Genomic DNA, 16,727 nt, shown 5'->3' on the forward strand with positions numbered 1-16,727 from the left:
CAATGGCGTGCTACTAGTTTATTTTTTGATTGGAAAATTTTACAATCTTTATCAAAACGAAAACATTAAGAGGGGTTTTAATATAAAATTTCTATGACTTGTACTAACATTTATCTTTTAAGAACTACAAGTCTTTCTATCCATGGATCGCTTTAACAGAATGTTAATAATGTTAATGCCATCTTGTTGATTTATTGTTATTGTTGCAATGTTGTTGCAGTTGTTGCGTATTTTGGTGAAGAAATAGTCCATTTTCCACCTATCCTTGAAGCGTCGGCCGTCACAGTCAACTTTTTTTTTTTTTTTGTTGATTGTCATTTTAGAAAATTGGGAGTAAAGGGTCACAATGGGTAATGTTGCTTAGAGTGCTGCTGCCTTTTAATGGGTAAATGATGAGTAGCATTTAGTGTGTGAGCTACTTCATATGCTGGTAGCAGTACTGCTGACCAATTAAGTCTGTGTGTGGGCCAGACGTTATTGATTTTAGGACAGAGGCTGGGGGCCTGATGAAATTTGACCACGGGCCGCATTTGGCCCCCGGGCCGGACTTTGGACATGTCTGGTTTAAGGTTTCAAATACTATAAACAAAATATCTTTCTTCCTATCAATTTCTATCACTTTAGGTTTTATCGGTTTTATTGGAATGCTAAAAAGTTCCCCTTTTTTGGGGTCACCCTATATAATATACATTCATTAACTATATACAAACCAGATTCCCAAAAAGTTGGGACACGCTACAAATTGTGAAGGAAAACTAAATGCAAAGATGTGTAAGTGCCTAATTTTAATGTTTTATTCAAAATAGTACATAGATTATAAATCAAAAGTTTCAACTATAGAAATATTAGGAGAAAATATGTTGATTTCAAATTTAACGGTGTCAACAAATACAAAAATCAAAAGATTGCAAAAGGTAACATTAACAAACTAGAAAATTCACTTACACATATAAAGAACGACTGAAAGATTAATTATCATTAATTAGGTCCATTAGCAACATGATTGAGTGCTTTTCAAAGTGGCAAAGTGTCTCAGAAGCCAAGATGAAGAAATTTGTATTTTATATTACCTAATTGAAAAAACACATTTTCACAAGGAGTCATTTTTGTTTGAATACCAAACCTTTAAAATAAAAACATCATTATCCTCACCTTTAATGAGTGCTACTTTCTGAGATTATTAAATTGTAGCATATATTCTTTTCATTACCATCATGTTCAATAATACTGTACTCTTGTGACAAAGTCAGAAAAAAACCCAAAGAAATTGCTAAAATATGCAAGAAAGTCACCTGCCTTAAGTACACCACACTACACCAATAATGTCAAATACATAACCAGTGGAGGCTGTAAGCGTCATTACCAACACAAGTGACATTTAGAAGCGATTTCTCCTAGCGCACAGTGAGAGTGATAAGGAGAGAGGGGCTTGGTGAAATAATGGGACTGTATAAAAGCCAGCTGAAAGCTGTAGTTATGAGAAAAAAAAACTATAAAAGGCAAGCCATTGCTCCTATTGACCCAGGAAATGTCACTTATCCATCATACATCTCTGTTCCCATGGAGACACTCACCCATGAACTGGCAAGTTGTTATTACCGGAGCTGAAAAAGGAAAGTGGTGTCAATCAGAACTGCAGTCACATACGGAAACACACATATACACACACAAAATATTACTAAAAGCTTATATGATCGACAAAAGTACAAATTCACTACTTTAAGTGATTTTTTAAATAGTAGGCAACCATGCACATATTGAAACATGCAGTAGGCTGCTGTATCTTTTTTTTATAGGCAGGATAAACAAGCGTATGAACCCTGTACCTGTGCAAAGGGCTATAAAGCAACAGCAACATGGCGATCCCAGTAGCAGTTGCCAAGACCGACCGCATCCAAAAACTGAGTTGACAGAAGTTGCAGTATTGGATGATGGCGATGATATTGGCACAGCACAAGAACATTGTCAGCTAGAGGAAAGGAATTGAAGGAATTTGAACAGTTAGTAACCTCTTACAGACCCTGTGAATTGAGTACACTATAATTTAGATGTTTGTCAATTAATGCACTTTGGAGTACAGCATTGACTCCCCTTCCACACTGTAAAGAATGTGAGCGACATAGTTCTCATTCTCAATTGTGCATTAGGTTTACTGCACGTAATTACTCTGCCAACTTCTGCCACGATATCATGCAGCTAGCTAGCAAGGTTTGCCTACACACAGAAAATATTTTGTATATTGTCTGTCAGATGGGCCACAGCCTGAATCATGTGTGATGCTGTGCTTAATAAATGGTTGAATTTACCTATCTTGGTTATATGAACCTATACAGCAACACAAGATTAGTGCTGCAACGATGAATCGAAACAATCAAAATTCATGTTTTGTGCTCATTATTTCTTCACTGTTCCAGTTGTTTCATTAATTTCTAGTTACGGTATTTGGTAACACTTTATTTGACAATGGCGCAATAAGACTGTCATTAGACCATCATAATTTTGACATGACACTGTCATGAGCACCAATTAATGCTTATGACCAATGCTATTTTGTGTCATCCAGCAAATGATCTCACTTTTGAATAGATGTAAAAGATCCGAGCTGGACATACCGTATTGGCCTGAATATTAAGACAGTGTTTTTTTGCATTGAAATAAGACTGAAAAAGAGGGGGTTGTCTTATATTCGCAGTCTAGACATTATACTCATTCACGACGCTAGATGGCACCAGATATCATTGAAGCGATGTTCTGTCATGGCAGATCTCAGCTACTCTCAAGTTAAACCAGTTTGCATTATTTTATTGCAGTGTTTTTCCTTATTCAGATTTGTTTCAAGACTACAATTACAGTTAGACTTTACTTTGATGATTAATGCAGTTATTGCAATTTTGTAGTTTTATCACAATAGATTGGTTTATTTACATTTCAAAAAACAGAAGCCATTCATTTACGAATGTGATTGCACTTTAGTTTACATATTTAAATGTTCAGATATCATGATTTGAATAAGGCAAAAATAACCTGCTTTTTCTCTCAAATATATTGTTATAATCATTTGTTTCGGATGTACTCTAATTATTTTCTATATAAAAATTAATTTGGTGTTCAAAAAGTCTTTTTTCAAACTTGAGTCTTGAAAAAGAGGGGGTCGTCTTATAATCAGGGCCAGTTTATATTCGGGCCAGTACGGTAAATGTTATAGACATAATTCATTGTCAATCAATCAATCAATGTAATTAATGTCTTATGACAGTCTTATGGCACTGCTGTCAAAGAAAGTGTTAACTATTAACCCAAGTAAATCAACAAATAAGCCACACTGGACTATACACCGCAGGATTCAAAATAAGGGAAAAAAGTAGCAGTTTATAGTTCGAAAATTACGCACTGGAGTATAAGTCACATTTTTAGGGGTCAATTTTTTAACTGATCTAAAACCCAGAACAATCATTGTACTTTAAAGTAATAATAGTACAGTTAGCACAACATGCTAAATAGGCCTCTGCTAACATAACATATTAAGTTTTTCGGATAACAATGGCATAAAGAACACAAGATAACAGGCTGAGTGGAAAAGACATTTATATTTATAAAAACAATTTTTTTGACTGCAATGAGGTCCAGATATGCTTGTCTCAAATATGGCTACGTTCATACTACAGGTCTTAATGCAGGAATCCAATTTTTTCGTGTTTTTCCCGACTCGAGTGAGGCATTAACTTGACGGTCTGAACGTGACAAGTCGCATAGAACTGGACCATTTAAAATCCGATCTGGGTCACTTTTGTATGTGGTTCAAATCTGATCTGGGCCACATTTTTCCAGACTGTCGTGGCGATCTGTATTGTCCAGTCTCTAAAATCGGAATTCATGCAGCAATTACGTCATCAAAACGCGAGAGAGACGCTACGGTTGCGGTGCAGTTGTGCGTCATTAGCGCCTAGCTTGCCTTGAACACGGCTTTTTAGGAAGGGTCCGACTTGACACCAGTCATAAAAAAAATAAAAATGGGTTGAGGATAAGCCTGAGAATGATCGGTTTTCTGTCTGCTTCATATAAGCAATATTTCAACATTGCTTACACGGCCGAGAGTCGGGGCAAACTGCCCGTATGTGTGTGTGACATGCACGGACAGTGCGTGCATGCTATCGATCCATATAGTTTGAATATAAGCCTAGACGGGGATTATTTATGTCTGTTATTTGTGTCCTCTTTTTAAAAAGCAAGATATTATATCCCTGGGAATGACGGATGACAGCCAGCATGTGTGGTCATTTGTTTTGATGCTTCTGCGCATGCGGGTCGTCTTGCTCAGCGCTTGTCGGACTGCGAATTAGTGCGCATGCGTAATACTTGAATACTCTCAATGGACAAAGGCAGTATGAACGGGCACGCCAAAAAAAAAACAGATGATAAAAAATCGGATTTGTGCATTAAGACCTGTAGTATGAACGTAGCCTATGATACATTTGGCAGTATAGTTTATGTGCACTTTGGACTTATTTTTGTTCATTTACCTATGTTAGGCTACTTGTTTCCTTATAATACAAAAAAAATCAATGTTTGTGTTATGTTCAAAATATAGTCAATTTCACTGTGCATAATGTGATAATAATAATGCATGTATGTTACCGTAAAATACAATTTTAAATGAAAATCAGTTTCTCATGTACAGATTCATGTGTAAAACCAGCTTTTTTTTTTTTTTTGCATTTCTGTGGTTTTAGGAGGTTTGACCCCCCCCCCCCCCCCCCCCCCCAAAAAAAAAAAAAAAACACACATCTGGCTTCGTGGCGACGTTTTTGTCAGCGAATTCCAGCAAGAAATTCTCGCCACTTTCACCCCTGATTATCTGTCCAACTCAAAAAAGGTACAGTATTTCCCAAATATTATCATTCATATGTCAAAAAACTCATGTGACTAAACACTGAATGATTATTCCGAGCACTGGTACACAGATTATCTTCCAGAGCCCCCTGTTTACCTGAAGAGGTAGCTGAACACCGTAGCTAAGATGGGACAAGACGGAGACGGCTGGTAGTGAGACTAACACAGCCCCAATCATGTGCCGGGCAGCCCAGCCAGACACCACCAGAAGCAGAGAGCGTGTACAGTTCATCACTTCCTCTAGATAGAAGGCCATGCTGCGGGAGAGGAAATGCGACTGTTAGTCTCATCTGCAGAAAAGTACAATTCAGTGAATCTAAGCAGGCTCACCGTATCGAGAGCACCAACGAGGCCAGCTCTAACAGACCAGCCAGGGGGGCCACAGCCAGTGATGCAGAAGACGGAGGGCCCACAGAGGCGGAGCTCACCAGCGGTGGAAGGAAACATGCCAGGGTGAGGGCCAAAAAGACAAAACAGCTGAGGAGAACGTCGAGGAACGAGCTGAATGTGCAGCTTGCAAAGGTCTGTTCCTGGACCTGGTTTTTAACCTTAAGGGAAAAAGTGATGATAGTAGTTGGCCTAAATGTATTGGAAATAATCGTTGCATCACTCTTGCACAAATAAACACATTTATGAATGCTAAAATAACATGTACAGAACATGCTGGTAGCTGTGGTGAGAAGCTAACAGCAAGATACTGTAGCATCATGCAAGAGTGATACTGTGGGCATAAGAAAATATTTTCCAAAATGCAGAAAATATTTATTATATAATAGTTTTCATATATAAATATTTGAATATCTTTTTTTTTTTTATTGAATATATTGTAGAGCTGAAACGAATATTCGAGTAACTTGAGTTTAAAAACTGATCCCAGTAATTTTATTCACCTTGATGAATCGTTTAATTTTGCCAGCTTTAAGCATTACGTTTTGCCCGGACTACTTTTAATGCGGGACAACGCGCTGATGTCACGTGCGTAGAGGAAGAAGCAATGAAAAAACAATATAAATACCTTTCTGCAGCCTACAGCCGCTACTAACTTCGCCGTCGTTGCTAAAAACTAGCCCGCATGATGTGGTGGTAGCAAGTAGCATCTGATGCGTCTCATAGATATCACATGTATGTTGAACTAGATGTGAAATGACAGAGTCAGCGGTGTTAGTAAACAGCCGCCATCTTAAAGCAGTACACTCCTCAGCGCTAATAAATAAGATTAACGTTACGGTCACTCGCTCACGTACGTAACGTTAGCCCTGCGGAGGGCTAGGTTTCTATTAAGACCACTGTTGATGCGTGGCTAACGTGTCTTACATACAGGCTTTATTTAATATGTGAAACATAGCGCTGTAGAGTGATGAGGGTATAAAATGAAAATATGATAAAGCTAACTGTCAATTTTAGCTCAGTAGTGACAATCATTGCTGGATAAAACACCAAGTAGCACTGTCCCCTAATGTGCTCCAATACAGCAGGTATCATACTGTAACATTGACAAAGAGTCACCTGCTTCGTTAGGTTGCAATTATTTCTTTTTTTGGGAACTTGTGGAACGACAACAACAACAACAGGAAGGCATGTCTCTCGCTCTCCCGCACCTCCCTCACCCCTGCACGTCACGCGTTGTAGTCAGGAACACATGCAAATATCCCCGCCATATTATAACCTGATATGTTACAATACATTTATTTTGAACTAGGGCTGCAGCTATCGAATATTTTAGTAATTGAGTAATCGACTGAAAATTCTATCGATTAATCGAGTAATCGGATAAAACATTTTTTTTTAGGTAAAGAGCAATTATACATATACATGAGAAAAAAAGACATTTAATCCAATATTGAACCAATTTCAGTCAATCAATGTCTTTATTTTCGATGTACATTGTTGAAAACAGCCAACAATTGCATCTAAGATGTCACTAGAAAAAAAAAATCACTGCTTTCACTCAAAAAACTTATATTAAAAAAAAACATATTTCTTACCCAGGGGTCGCGTTAACCGAATATTTCCCGTCGTTGACAGGTTTTTTAAAACGGTGACGGAAAAAACTGAAGTCCGTCCGTCATTTTGACAGGTTGCAATTCACACCCCAGACCACAGGGTGGCGATTGAGCATATTACTTAGCTATTGTCTCTCTTAATGCATGACGTCGTTGGCTATTCTGTCAAAATATTGTAGCATCACCGGGGTCTGGCGGCGGCACCGTGATTGACACATCAACGCGAGGTCTTATTGGTGCACCCGGTGTGCCAGCGCGTCATCCAATTGGTGGACTATTGCCGCCTGTGTATAGACCCCAATCACATGACGTCACAACTCCGCCCCCCTGACTGGAACCGCCATATTGTCCGTCAGCTCGTCGTGTTTACACATTACCGCTACGTACATGCCTCCTATTACGGTGTGTTTTTCTGCTCGTTAACATTAATAATCAAAATGGTGAAGGCGTGTGTGGCGGTTGGTTGCAGTAACAGGGAAGATAGGCGGAGAGACTTGAAGTTCTACCGTATTCCGAGAGACCCGAAGAGTAGAACTAGATGGACTGCTGCAATTCGACGAGAATACTGGGCACCAAACGATCACCACGGACTATGTAGTAGTCATTTTATATCTGGTAAGATGCATTTAATATATATTTAGAAGATTTTGGGCTGACAACCACAATTAAGATCATTGTGTGACATTGGTGATTGGGGTCTATATAGTTGCCTCTTTTTCTTTGGGGGTGGAGTTGTTGTTTTGTTGGTGTTGTTGGCGGTAAGCACAGTAAAAAGAGGGACAAAATACCATGACTTCCATGTCTAATTTTTCGCCGCCAAGCAAGCGTTACAATATTAATTAAAAATGAATGAAAACTAAATACTATTAAATATGTCATCATTATCATTTTAAAAATTTAAGTGACGGGTAAAAATAGATTATGACCGGATTTTTATGACTGTCAGTCAAAATGACAGACAACGAAAATGTCTAGCGTAACCTCTCATCTTACCTAAAAATGTAATTACGCTTGATAACAGACATCACTTGAAAGCTACGTGTTTTTCCCACGTGTTTCAATTTAGTTTCCATTTGTGTCAAGCTATTTTTAAGTTCTAGTTAAGTTTTAAGTTAGTCTAAACTGTAAGTACTGGTAGGATTTTGAGTTTTTGCAGTGTTCAAAATAAATGTATGATACCTGCTGTATTGGAGCACATTTATTCAGCAACGACTACTGAGCTAAAACTGACAGCTTTATTATGTTTTAATTTTACACCCTCATCACTCTACAGCGCTGTGTTTTTACAGATTAAATCAAGCCTGTATGTAAGACACGTTAGCCACGCATCGACAGTGGTCATAATCAATAGAAACCTAGCCCTCCGAAGGGCTAACGTTACGTGAGCATGTGACAGTAACGTTATATTTATTAGCGATGAGAAGTCTACTGCTTAAAGATGGCGGCTGTTTACTAACGCTGCCCAGACGCGGCCGAGTCTGTCATTTCACATCTAGTGCTAAATGCATGCGATATTTATGAGACGCATCGGACACTACCTGCTACCAAACTAGCATCATGCGGGCGTAGTTTTTAGCAACGTCGGCGTAGTTTGTAGTGGCTGTCGGCTGCGGTAAGTTTGTATTCTTTTATTGCTTCATCCTCTACGCACGTGACGTCAGCGCGTTGTCCCGCATTAAAAGTAGTCCGGGCAAAACGGGATGCTTAAGAGCTGGCAAAATTAAACGATTCCTCGAGGTGAATAAAATTACTCGGATCAGTTTTAAAACTCGAGTTGCTCAAGTATTCGTTTCAGCTCTATTTTGAACACTGCAAAAACTCAAAATCCTATAAGGACTTACAGTTTAGACTAACTTAAAACTTAACTAGAACTTAAAAATGGCTTGACACAAATGGAAATTCAATTGAAACACGTGGGAAAACCCCTTTTAAGTGATGTGTGTTATCAAGCATAATGGCATTTTTAGGTAAGAAATATATATTTTTTTTATAAGATCTAAAAGTTTTTAGAGTGAAAGCAGTAAATTGGTCTTTTTTTTATTCTAGTCACATCTGAGAGGCAATTGTTGGCTGTTTTCAACAATATACATTGAAAATAAAGACATTGATGGACTGAAAATGGTTCAATATTAGATGAAATGTCTTTCTTTCCCATGTATATTTATAATTGCTCTTTACCTAAAAAATATGTTTTATCCGATTACTCGATTAATCGATAGGATTTAAAGTCGATTACTCGATTACTAAAATATTTGATGCCTGCAGACCTAATATATTGTCAAAGCATCAGATTGGGACACAGTATCGGCAGATCCTCAAAATCAGGTGATTCGGAATCGGACTTGGGTGCAATTATTTTGCCTGGTATACCAGACTCACCGCTGTTCCAGCGATTGAGTCTGGCGACCGTCCGGCGGATCAAATTCCGAGGGCGGAGCAAGCCACAGCAAACAGACAGCGAAGTGGACTAATCAGCGACGGGCAGACGTGACGTTGTTAAAGCGACACGTAATTAGCGTGAGCGAAGAATGGAGAAGTTTATTCAACACGGCTAGCACGAGCCATGTTGACTGTTGTCAATGACTTGTTTCGATGTGTTTTTGGTCATTTAAAACTGGTTTTACCGCGGATTGGAACATATTCTCGGCTCTCCTGTTCGCCATCTGTGTTGTTGTAGACACGACTTTCGGCGCGCAAGAGTGACGTTACTCGTTAAGAACACGTCATGCAAATAAACGGATCTGATTGGACGATTGATTTTGTACCTTGCTCGAGAGGCCGTTAATGGGCTGGGTCCCAGACTAAATTCTCACAGTGTTTGAAAGATACAGGGAGAATAGTCTGGCTGTGCCAGGCAAGCAATTATTGACCTCCCTAGACGATAGTAAATTGACTATCATTTTCATGATTAGTATGTCAAATCACCAGCACTACCTGAAGGTAGAGCAGGGCGGTAAACCGAAAATTTACCGTCACCGAAATTCTTAACGATGACCGACGTAATTTTGACCATGTCGGTAAATTCGGTAAATTAATAAAACAAGAAAATATAGTCTTTTCATCCCGCTTTGATTCTGTGTTGTTCGTCTATGTTCATTCCCCTTTTAGAAAGCAGTGAATGTGCTTACGTAGGGAGTCACGTGATCATCAGGAAGCCAATCAAACAAAAGCCCGGTAAGCTAACGCTAGCAGCTAACGCTACAAGCAAAACGTGATGGAGTGTGGCTTAAGGGAGGTTCACCAAACTTTCAACCGACATTTAGTAGACTCTTGGTGGCATCCAGACGGGCTTTCACCCGCTGTCCTCCTTTGTTCTCACGATTTCCGGAGATGGTGCTTTCAGTGCTTTCTACTGGTAGCCAGGCTAACGCTAGCTAGCGGCTAACGCTACAAATGAACGTTATGGAGTCGGATAGCGGCTCTAACCTTGTCGAAACGGCTGAACTTAATGAGTGGATTGGGCACGGACTGCATCTAGCAATTACTATGTGGCGTTATTTTGTATCTGTCTGTGTGTGATTCCTCTGATAGCTTTTGTGATGTTAAAGCATTCAGCATAAAGTACAATCCAACGGCAAAACTTATAATGACCGAGAAATGGCCCCAGCTATTTTTATTGTGCGTGCATTTATTAAAAAATGCACTGGGGGGGAAAAAACCCTTAAACCATAAAGTAAACACTTGTATTTAATAATTATGTCACAGCAGCCATTAACAATAAGTTGTCTTTTTGAAGTGTACTGTTCAAGCTGCAAGTCATTTGTGTTACAATTACATGTTTGCACAGGCATATTGATTTTGACAATGTACATTGTTCAAGTCATACACGCTGTTATAAATGTTCATAATTGAATTCTTATTGCTTACAATACATTTTTATAAACTTAATGTTTAGACTGCATGTACAATTGTTAAATACAGTATATCAAATTGAATGCTGGTAAATAAATCAACAAGAAATAGTTCATCTGTAGTTCATGCATTGATTCAGATTTTCAAATTATATAACAGTCCGCTTGGGCGAATTTATCGTCATTTATCGTTATCGAGATAAATCTGCTCAATTTATCGTGATACATGTTTAAGGCCATATCGCCCAGCCCTACCTGAAGGTGAATAAAACCTTGCAGAACAGGAACAGTATCATGTTAAACTTGAAGGTGAATAAAACCTTGCAGAACAGGAACAGTATCATGTTAAACTTGAATAAATAGTATAAGCAATAATTTGACCTAAATTTAGTTTGACAACAGTTACGTGTGACATCGTCCTTCTACTGCATCACTAATGTTAAGCAAGAATCGAATTTTTCTCATTTCTAAATTTATAAATCTCACAAACCATTGCACTATTTCAACTCACAGGTCTAAAATAAAACAGTTTATCCATCTACAAACAAACATTGAAATTTCCTGCTAAGTGTTTGTATTAACTGAGCTAAACGGAGTAGCGTTTGTATTGATGGAGCAACAGCAGGATCGCAGGCAGTGATTTTGCCCTCTATTCAATGTGGAAGCATTGCTATTTAGCCCTAAGAAGATATAGTATTAAACCCTTTTTATACTATAGGTAGTCCCCGGGTTACGAACGAGTTGTGTTCCTACGCTGGCGACGTGAACCGAATTTCTGCGTTAAGTACCTCAAAATAACTATCCAAAAAGTTCAAAAGTATTGTATTTTGTTTAATGATGGAGGATACACTGCCCTCTGGTGGCAGCATTGGGCCTGGCTGAACTGTCGCCTTGTATGACTAAAGAGCAGACTCAGATGTCTGACATGGATAAAGGAAGGCTGCGCTCTGGTTTGGCCCACATTGGGTTTTAAGTTGTTTCAGCTAATATAAGTTTGTGTATGCATTTGTAATTAAGTTTACAGCTACAGCTTGTGGAGTTATGAGTGAGCGATTTGCCTTGAGGATTGCAAATACTTTAACATTCTTAGCATTCAAGGTAGCAGACTTTTGTTAGGCAAATTAGGTCATTTAATCTACTAAATTTACATATAGATCAGACTAGATGAACATTTGAATACCAATCCTTTTGTGTCAAGTGTTTTAATGTTAAAATGTGTGTCGTTTTGAACATAAGTGTATATACATGTGTTACAGCTTCACCAATTGTCAGAAGTGAAAGAAGTAAAATGCTTCAAAAAGCCCAATTGCCTTGTTTGATGTCTGCAAAGCTGAATAATTTCACGTTTAGTGAGGACAAAACACATCATATTCATAAAGTAAAAAATAAGATACTTGGAGGTACAATAAGGTACTGTTTATGCGACAAAAAAACTAAACAAAAACGACTGAAGACAAAAAGGCGAACGAGACTCCGGTGTCGTAAAAGTCGAAATTGCGTAAGTCGAGTACACCGTAACCCGGAAACTACCTGTATTTCTTCATTTATTTGATAAATTGCATTAAGACTTTTTATATCAATGTTGATCGTGTTTGCACCTCATCTTTGTAGCTGCTGCGATAGGCTGTCTCCAGGGGTCGGTCTAGAAAGGTGAGGCTGATCTTGTTGATGGGTGGTTTGAAAAAATAGTCCTTCATCAGACTGGAAACATGACAAAAATGACAATAATGTGTTATTACAACAGTAAGTAGAAAAATAACAACAGCAGAAAATGAACAAACTCCTTACTGCTTTAGTTGATTATCACTAACTTTTGTAGTTAGTTCAGTGAATGATATTAAAGTCAATGGTGAAAGAACCTTTAACATTAAAAGTGAAGAATAATACAAATAATGTTGAACATTTCACCGATGCTATTCAAACTACCGTGATTTTCGAATATATGCCGCAGCTGTCCTCACTGTATTATGGGATATTTACACCAAAAGATATTAATCGGTAACACTATTTGACAGTGGAATCATAAGACTTTCATAAGCCCAAATGAACCACCATGAAGCTTTGAACCAACTGGATGCAATGCTTCATTGTATCCAGTTGGTTCATTTGGCCATCACTGTCCCTTGAGGGAGACAATCAACAACTGCTGCCACCTGCTGTCAACACTGTTGCTGTCCAACATGCCTCCTAGCATGCATTGCAGCGCTACAGATGTAAATAACAATCAAAATTCATGTTCTGTGCTAATTATTTCTTCACTGACTGTTCCAGTTGTTTCTTTGATTGCTAGTTATGGTATGTGGTAAGACTTTATTTGACAGCGGTGCCGTAAGACCGTCATAAGACAATCATAATTATGGCACGACACTGTCATGAGAATTAATGAATGCTTATAACAGATGTCATTTAGTGTCATCCGGCAAATTATCTCACTTTTGATTGGATGTAAACGATCCGAGCTGGACATAAATGAGTGGCATAATTTGCCGGATGACACTTAATGACATCTGTCATAAGCGTTCAGTAATGCCAATGATAGTGTCATGTCATAATTGTGACAGCCGCAGAATTCCAAATAACGGGGGGAAAAAAGTCACAGCTTTTAGTCTGAAATTTACGGTAAATCAAGTCTCGCAGATTAGGAGTTGAGAAATTCCACTTGCTCACCTGTCCTCTCTGATAACATCCACGAAGTGAGCGTCACTTTTCTCTCGAAAGTTCTTGGCACGCAGCTGAATAAGAGCAGAGTGCTCCATGCCAGTACCCGGAGGTCCAGCACCAACTGCGATGCCCACACTGGTGCCGGTCATTGTGCTTGTGCTGGTTTTCTTCTCTTTCTCCTGGAGAATGTCACTCAGTGAGCTTGCACTTGCCATCACAGGATCCTCCAGTGGGGGGCTCAAAAGGCCGTTGGCCGTCCTGAGACTGTTACTAGGAAGGTACTAGAAAGAGAAAAACAAGGAACAGAATCAAGACTGGACATTGGTGTGATGATTTAATTTTGAAGGAGTGACAGACATATTCACTCTTGTAAGGCACCTTAGCACTGTTGCTCTTGCGCTCATCCTGACAGCCGTTAAGCACTGTCACTTCATCACCCTGTTCTCCCACTGAAGACAAAACCTCAAGTCGGGAAGCACAGGGATGCTGGACAACAAAAGAGGTCATTAGGGGAAGGAGTGTAATAACACTTCAAGATATGATTTTCAACAGCAGCAGTCTGTGATGTACGCCAATGTGGTAAAAGAACTACATTATATTCGGTGCACAGTATAGAGTCTGGAAGTAATACAGTAAAATAAGGTCACAAGTAAATAGGTCACAAAAATGTACTTTTTCCCCACCCACACACAAAAACTACATATTACACACATACACCAAACTAACTGTTGAAAGTGGAAACGGCACAGAATTAATTATTTATAGGGTAACAACAAAATTATTCACAAAAAAAAGTGCTTGATCATCATTACATATATTCAATAGCCTAGTTTATTGTCACATTTTTGGCATAATAAAAGGTGTGAATCTGAATATGGACCGTATAATAAATGCATACAAGGAAAAAAATATTTTAAGCGGTGCTTTCAGGTGTGCTATATTAAACTGTAATTTAGTTTATAGGTATATTTAGCCGTTTTTATGTGGGGGATATGTGTCTGAACCATTTGTTAAGAGCATTGTGGGGGGAAAAAATGTTAGCGTTTTAATAGCATTTAAGCTAGCGGACTTTTGCTATGTAAGTTAGCCAATTGTTCTTTTGTTGTACATTTATCCATATTTATTTTTTCATACCGTTTGAGGCTCAGCTCAGGTATTTTAATTTTTCACGTTCCTTATCCGATTACTCGATTATTCGAACTAACTAGTTCATCGATAAATCGACGATGAAAATAATCGATAGATGCAGCCCCACTATAATTTTGCATTGCACAAAATATTTCAATCTTGATTTGGAAAAAGAAACAATAACAAAAAAGAAAAAAAAAACATGGTCAGATTTGGATTCAACACTCCAAAATGATGTAAGAACGTGCATCAATGCAACATTTTTTTGTTAACAAGTGTAAGCAACACCTAAGACATGTTTGATCACTAAAGAAGGATAGGGAGTTAACAGTCATGCTAATGCTAAAATATCAATAGGGATGACGTAAAACACCAGAATAAGGGTTACATATACAGGAAAGAATAATGGCTGTAACCGTGTCCCAGTGTTGCATCAAGTGCTCATACGACAACAGAAAATGCATCAACAGCAACATACTGCCGAGATCAGTCGTTCTTCTGACTTACCCCACTCATGTCTGATGGTTGATTGGGAAAATAGGTTTCGGCAGCTTTGACACCACCATGGACATTTTCAGGGGCATAGCTATGCGTACAGGAGGGCAGGCTCATCCCAACAAAGTCACTTCCCAGGTGAGAGCAGCCACACTGCACATCTCGTCCCAACTTTCTCCCAGAGATCAGGTATGTTTTCAAACCTGAGAAGATGCAACAAGTAAAAAAAACATTGATCTTTGATTTTCAAAGTTTTACTTGAAAGTAGGAAAAACAAGTGACAAAGAAGTGCCTCCAGGTGCCGTATTGAAGTTCTTCGATGTAAAATTTGTGATACTTGTATACTAGTGGTTCTTAGCTGGGGTTTGATCAAACCCCAGGGGTTCGGTGAGTAAGCCTCAGGTGAAGGTTAAGAAACGTAGAGCTCTATTTTGTACACTGACTAAATCTAGGCGAAGTGGCGTTTTAGACTATGTTTTGGACTGGTTTGCCCTCCGTTTACAGGCTTTATTCCGTTGCTTTCAAATGCCAAAACCTCTATCTAATGGGAGGAGAAATTAGTTTTCTCAGTGGAAGGTTGATTGGCACTTGGTATGAGGAAGTATAACAGACCTACAGACAATGCAAACTGTGTTGTTTTACGCCATGAAAATAGTGTTCCAAGACAATGAGATTGTAGACTTTAAGGCAAAAAAAAGGAACAGTGTGAAATGAAATGAGTCATTTCATTTACCAACGTGAAAATTAGGGGTGCACGATATCCTTTTTTTTTTTTTTTTTAAACCGATACTGATCATTTCCTGCTCCTCAAGGCCGATACCGATACGATAACTGATAATATATATAGAATTTTTCAATGTATATTCACCTGACTTTTTGAACACCTGTAGGTCAAAAATACTATTGGTTGATTCAGCATAGATTTGCCTTTGACCGAACCAGAATTTTCATGATGACATGAGCATTATTATAATGAACAAAAGAAAGACAAGAACATTTTTGACATCAGATAAAGTGCTCATATTAATTTTTTCAAATAAATATGATTTGAGTCAATCACATTCAATCAGTCAATATCATTGACGATGTGTTCCCCTGAACAATGAGCACTGATCTGAAACTAACAAACATAAACCCAACAGGTATTGTGCTTTGTCAGCAGATAAAATATTGGGTGCAACAGGAGAGGAGACTTGGTCCATGAAACAACTTTCTGAACCTGGCAATTACAGAAAAGCAAGCCTATCAATAACCAAAAGGCCTCTCAAGAACTTGTAAACATAACACTTTAAAATACAAACATTTGTTAATTGTTAATTAAAAAGTAAGGTTTATAACTCAGTGAAGGAAAAATACAGCCTATAGAATAGTAAAACTTTGCATTCTGGCAAAACAGGAGTGGAAACAAACGCACACATCCCAATTCGACACTGTGCCAAAAATGGGCCCGATAATATATTTTGTTATCGGATTCATTGGGATGACATCATAATTCCTGTGCACCTCTAGTGAAAATCAACAGCAAAAGGCTATTAATTATGTGTAGTAAAGTTGAAATCTGGAAGAAATTTGAACAGGAATTCACTGATATGTTAGCTTACTAGGTTTTGAATACGTAAAAAAAAAAAAAAAAAAAAGGTTTTATTATGAAATTCCGAAGGGTTCGGTGAATTCACCTATAGAACTCTTGGGGTTCGTT

At 38.3% G+C, this 16,727-nt stretch overlaps 1 protein-coding gene across 1 annotated transcript in view; it reads right to left on the reverse strand.

Annotated features, from left to right (window-relative positions):
- Positions 1-16,727, reverse strand: part of adcy9 (adenylate cyclase 9) — a 76,076-nt gene that overhangs the window by 19,715 nt on the left and 39,634 nt on the right. Inside the window, exons 2-9 of the mRNA XM_057843224.1 lie at positions 15,041-15,231; positions 13,784-13,891; positions 13,412-13,686; positions 12,343-12,445; positions 5,221-5,438; positions 4,988-5,147; positions 1,827-1,969; positions 1,575-1,604 (exon numbers count right to left, since the gene is read on the reverse strand). Coding sequence (XP_057699207.1) covers positions 1,575-1,604; positions 1,827-1,969; positions 4,988-5,147; positions 5,221-5,438; positions 12,343-12,445; positions 13,412-13,686; positions 13,784-13,891; positions 15,041-15,231 — 1,228 coding nt within the window. The remainder of the gene's footprint in view (positions 1-1,574; positions 1,605-1,826; positions 1,970-4,987; positions 5,148-5,220; positions 5,439-12,342; positions 12,446-13,411; positions 13,687-13,783; positions 13,892-15,040; positions 15,232-16,727) is intronic.

The sequence above is a fragment of the Corythoichthys intestinalis genome, chromosome 8, assembly GCF_030265065.1.
Source record: "Corythoichthys intestinalis isolate RoL2023-P3 chromosome 8, ASM3026506v1, whole genome shotgun sequence".
NCBI classification, from domain to species: Eukaryota; Metazoa; Chordata; class Actinopteri; order Syngnathiformes; family Syngnathidae; genus Corythoichthys; species Corythoichthys intestinalis.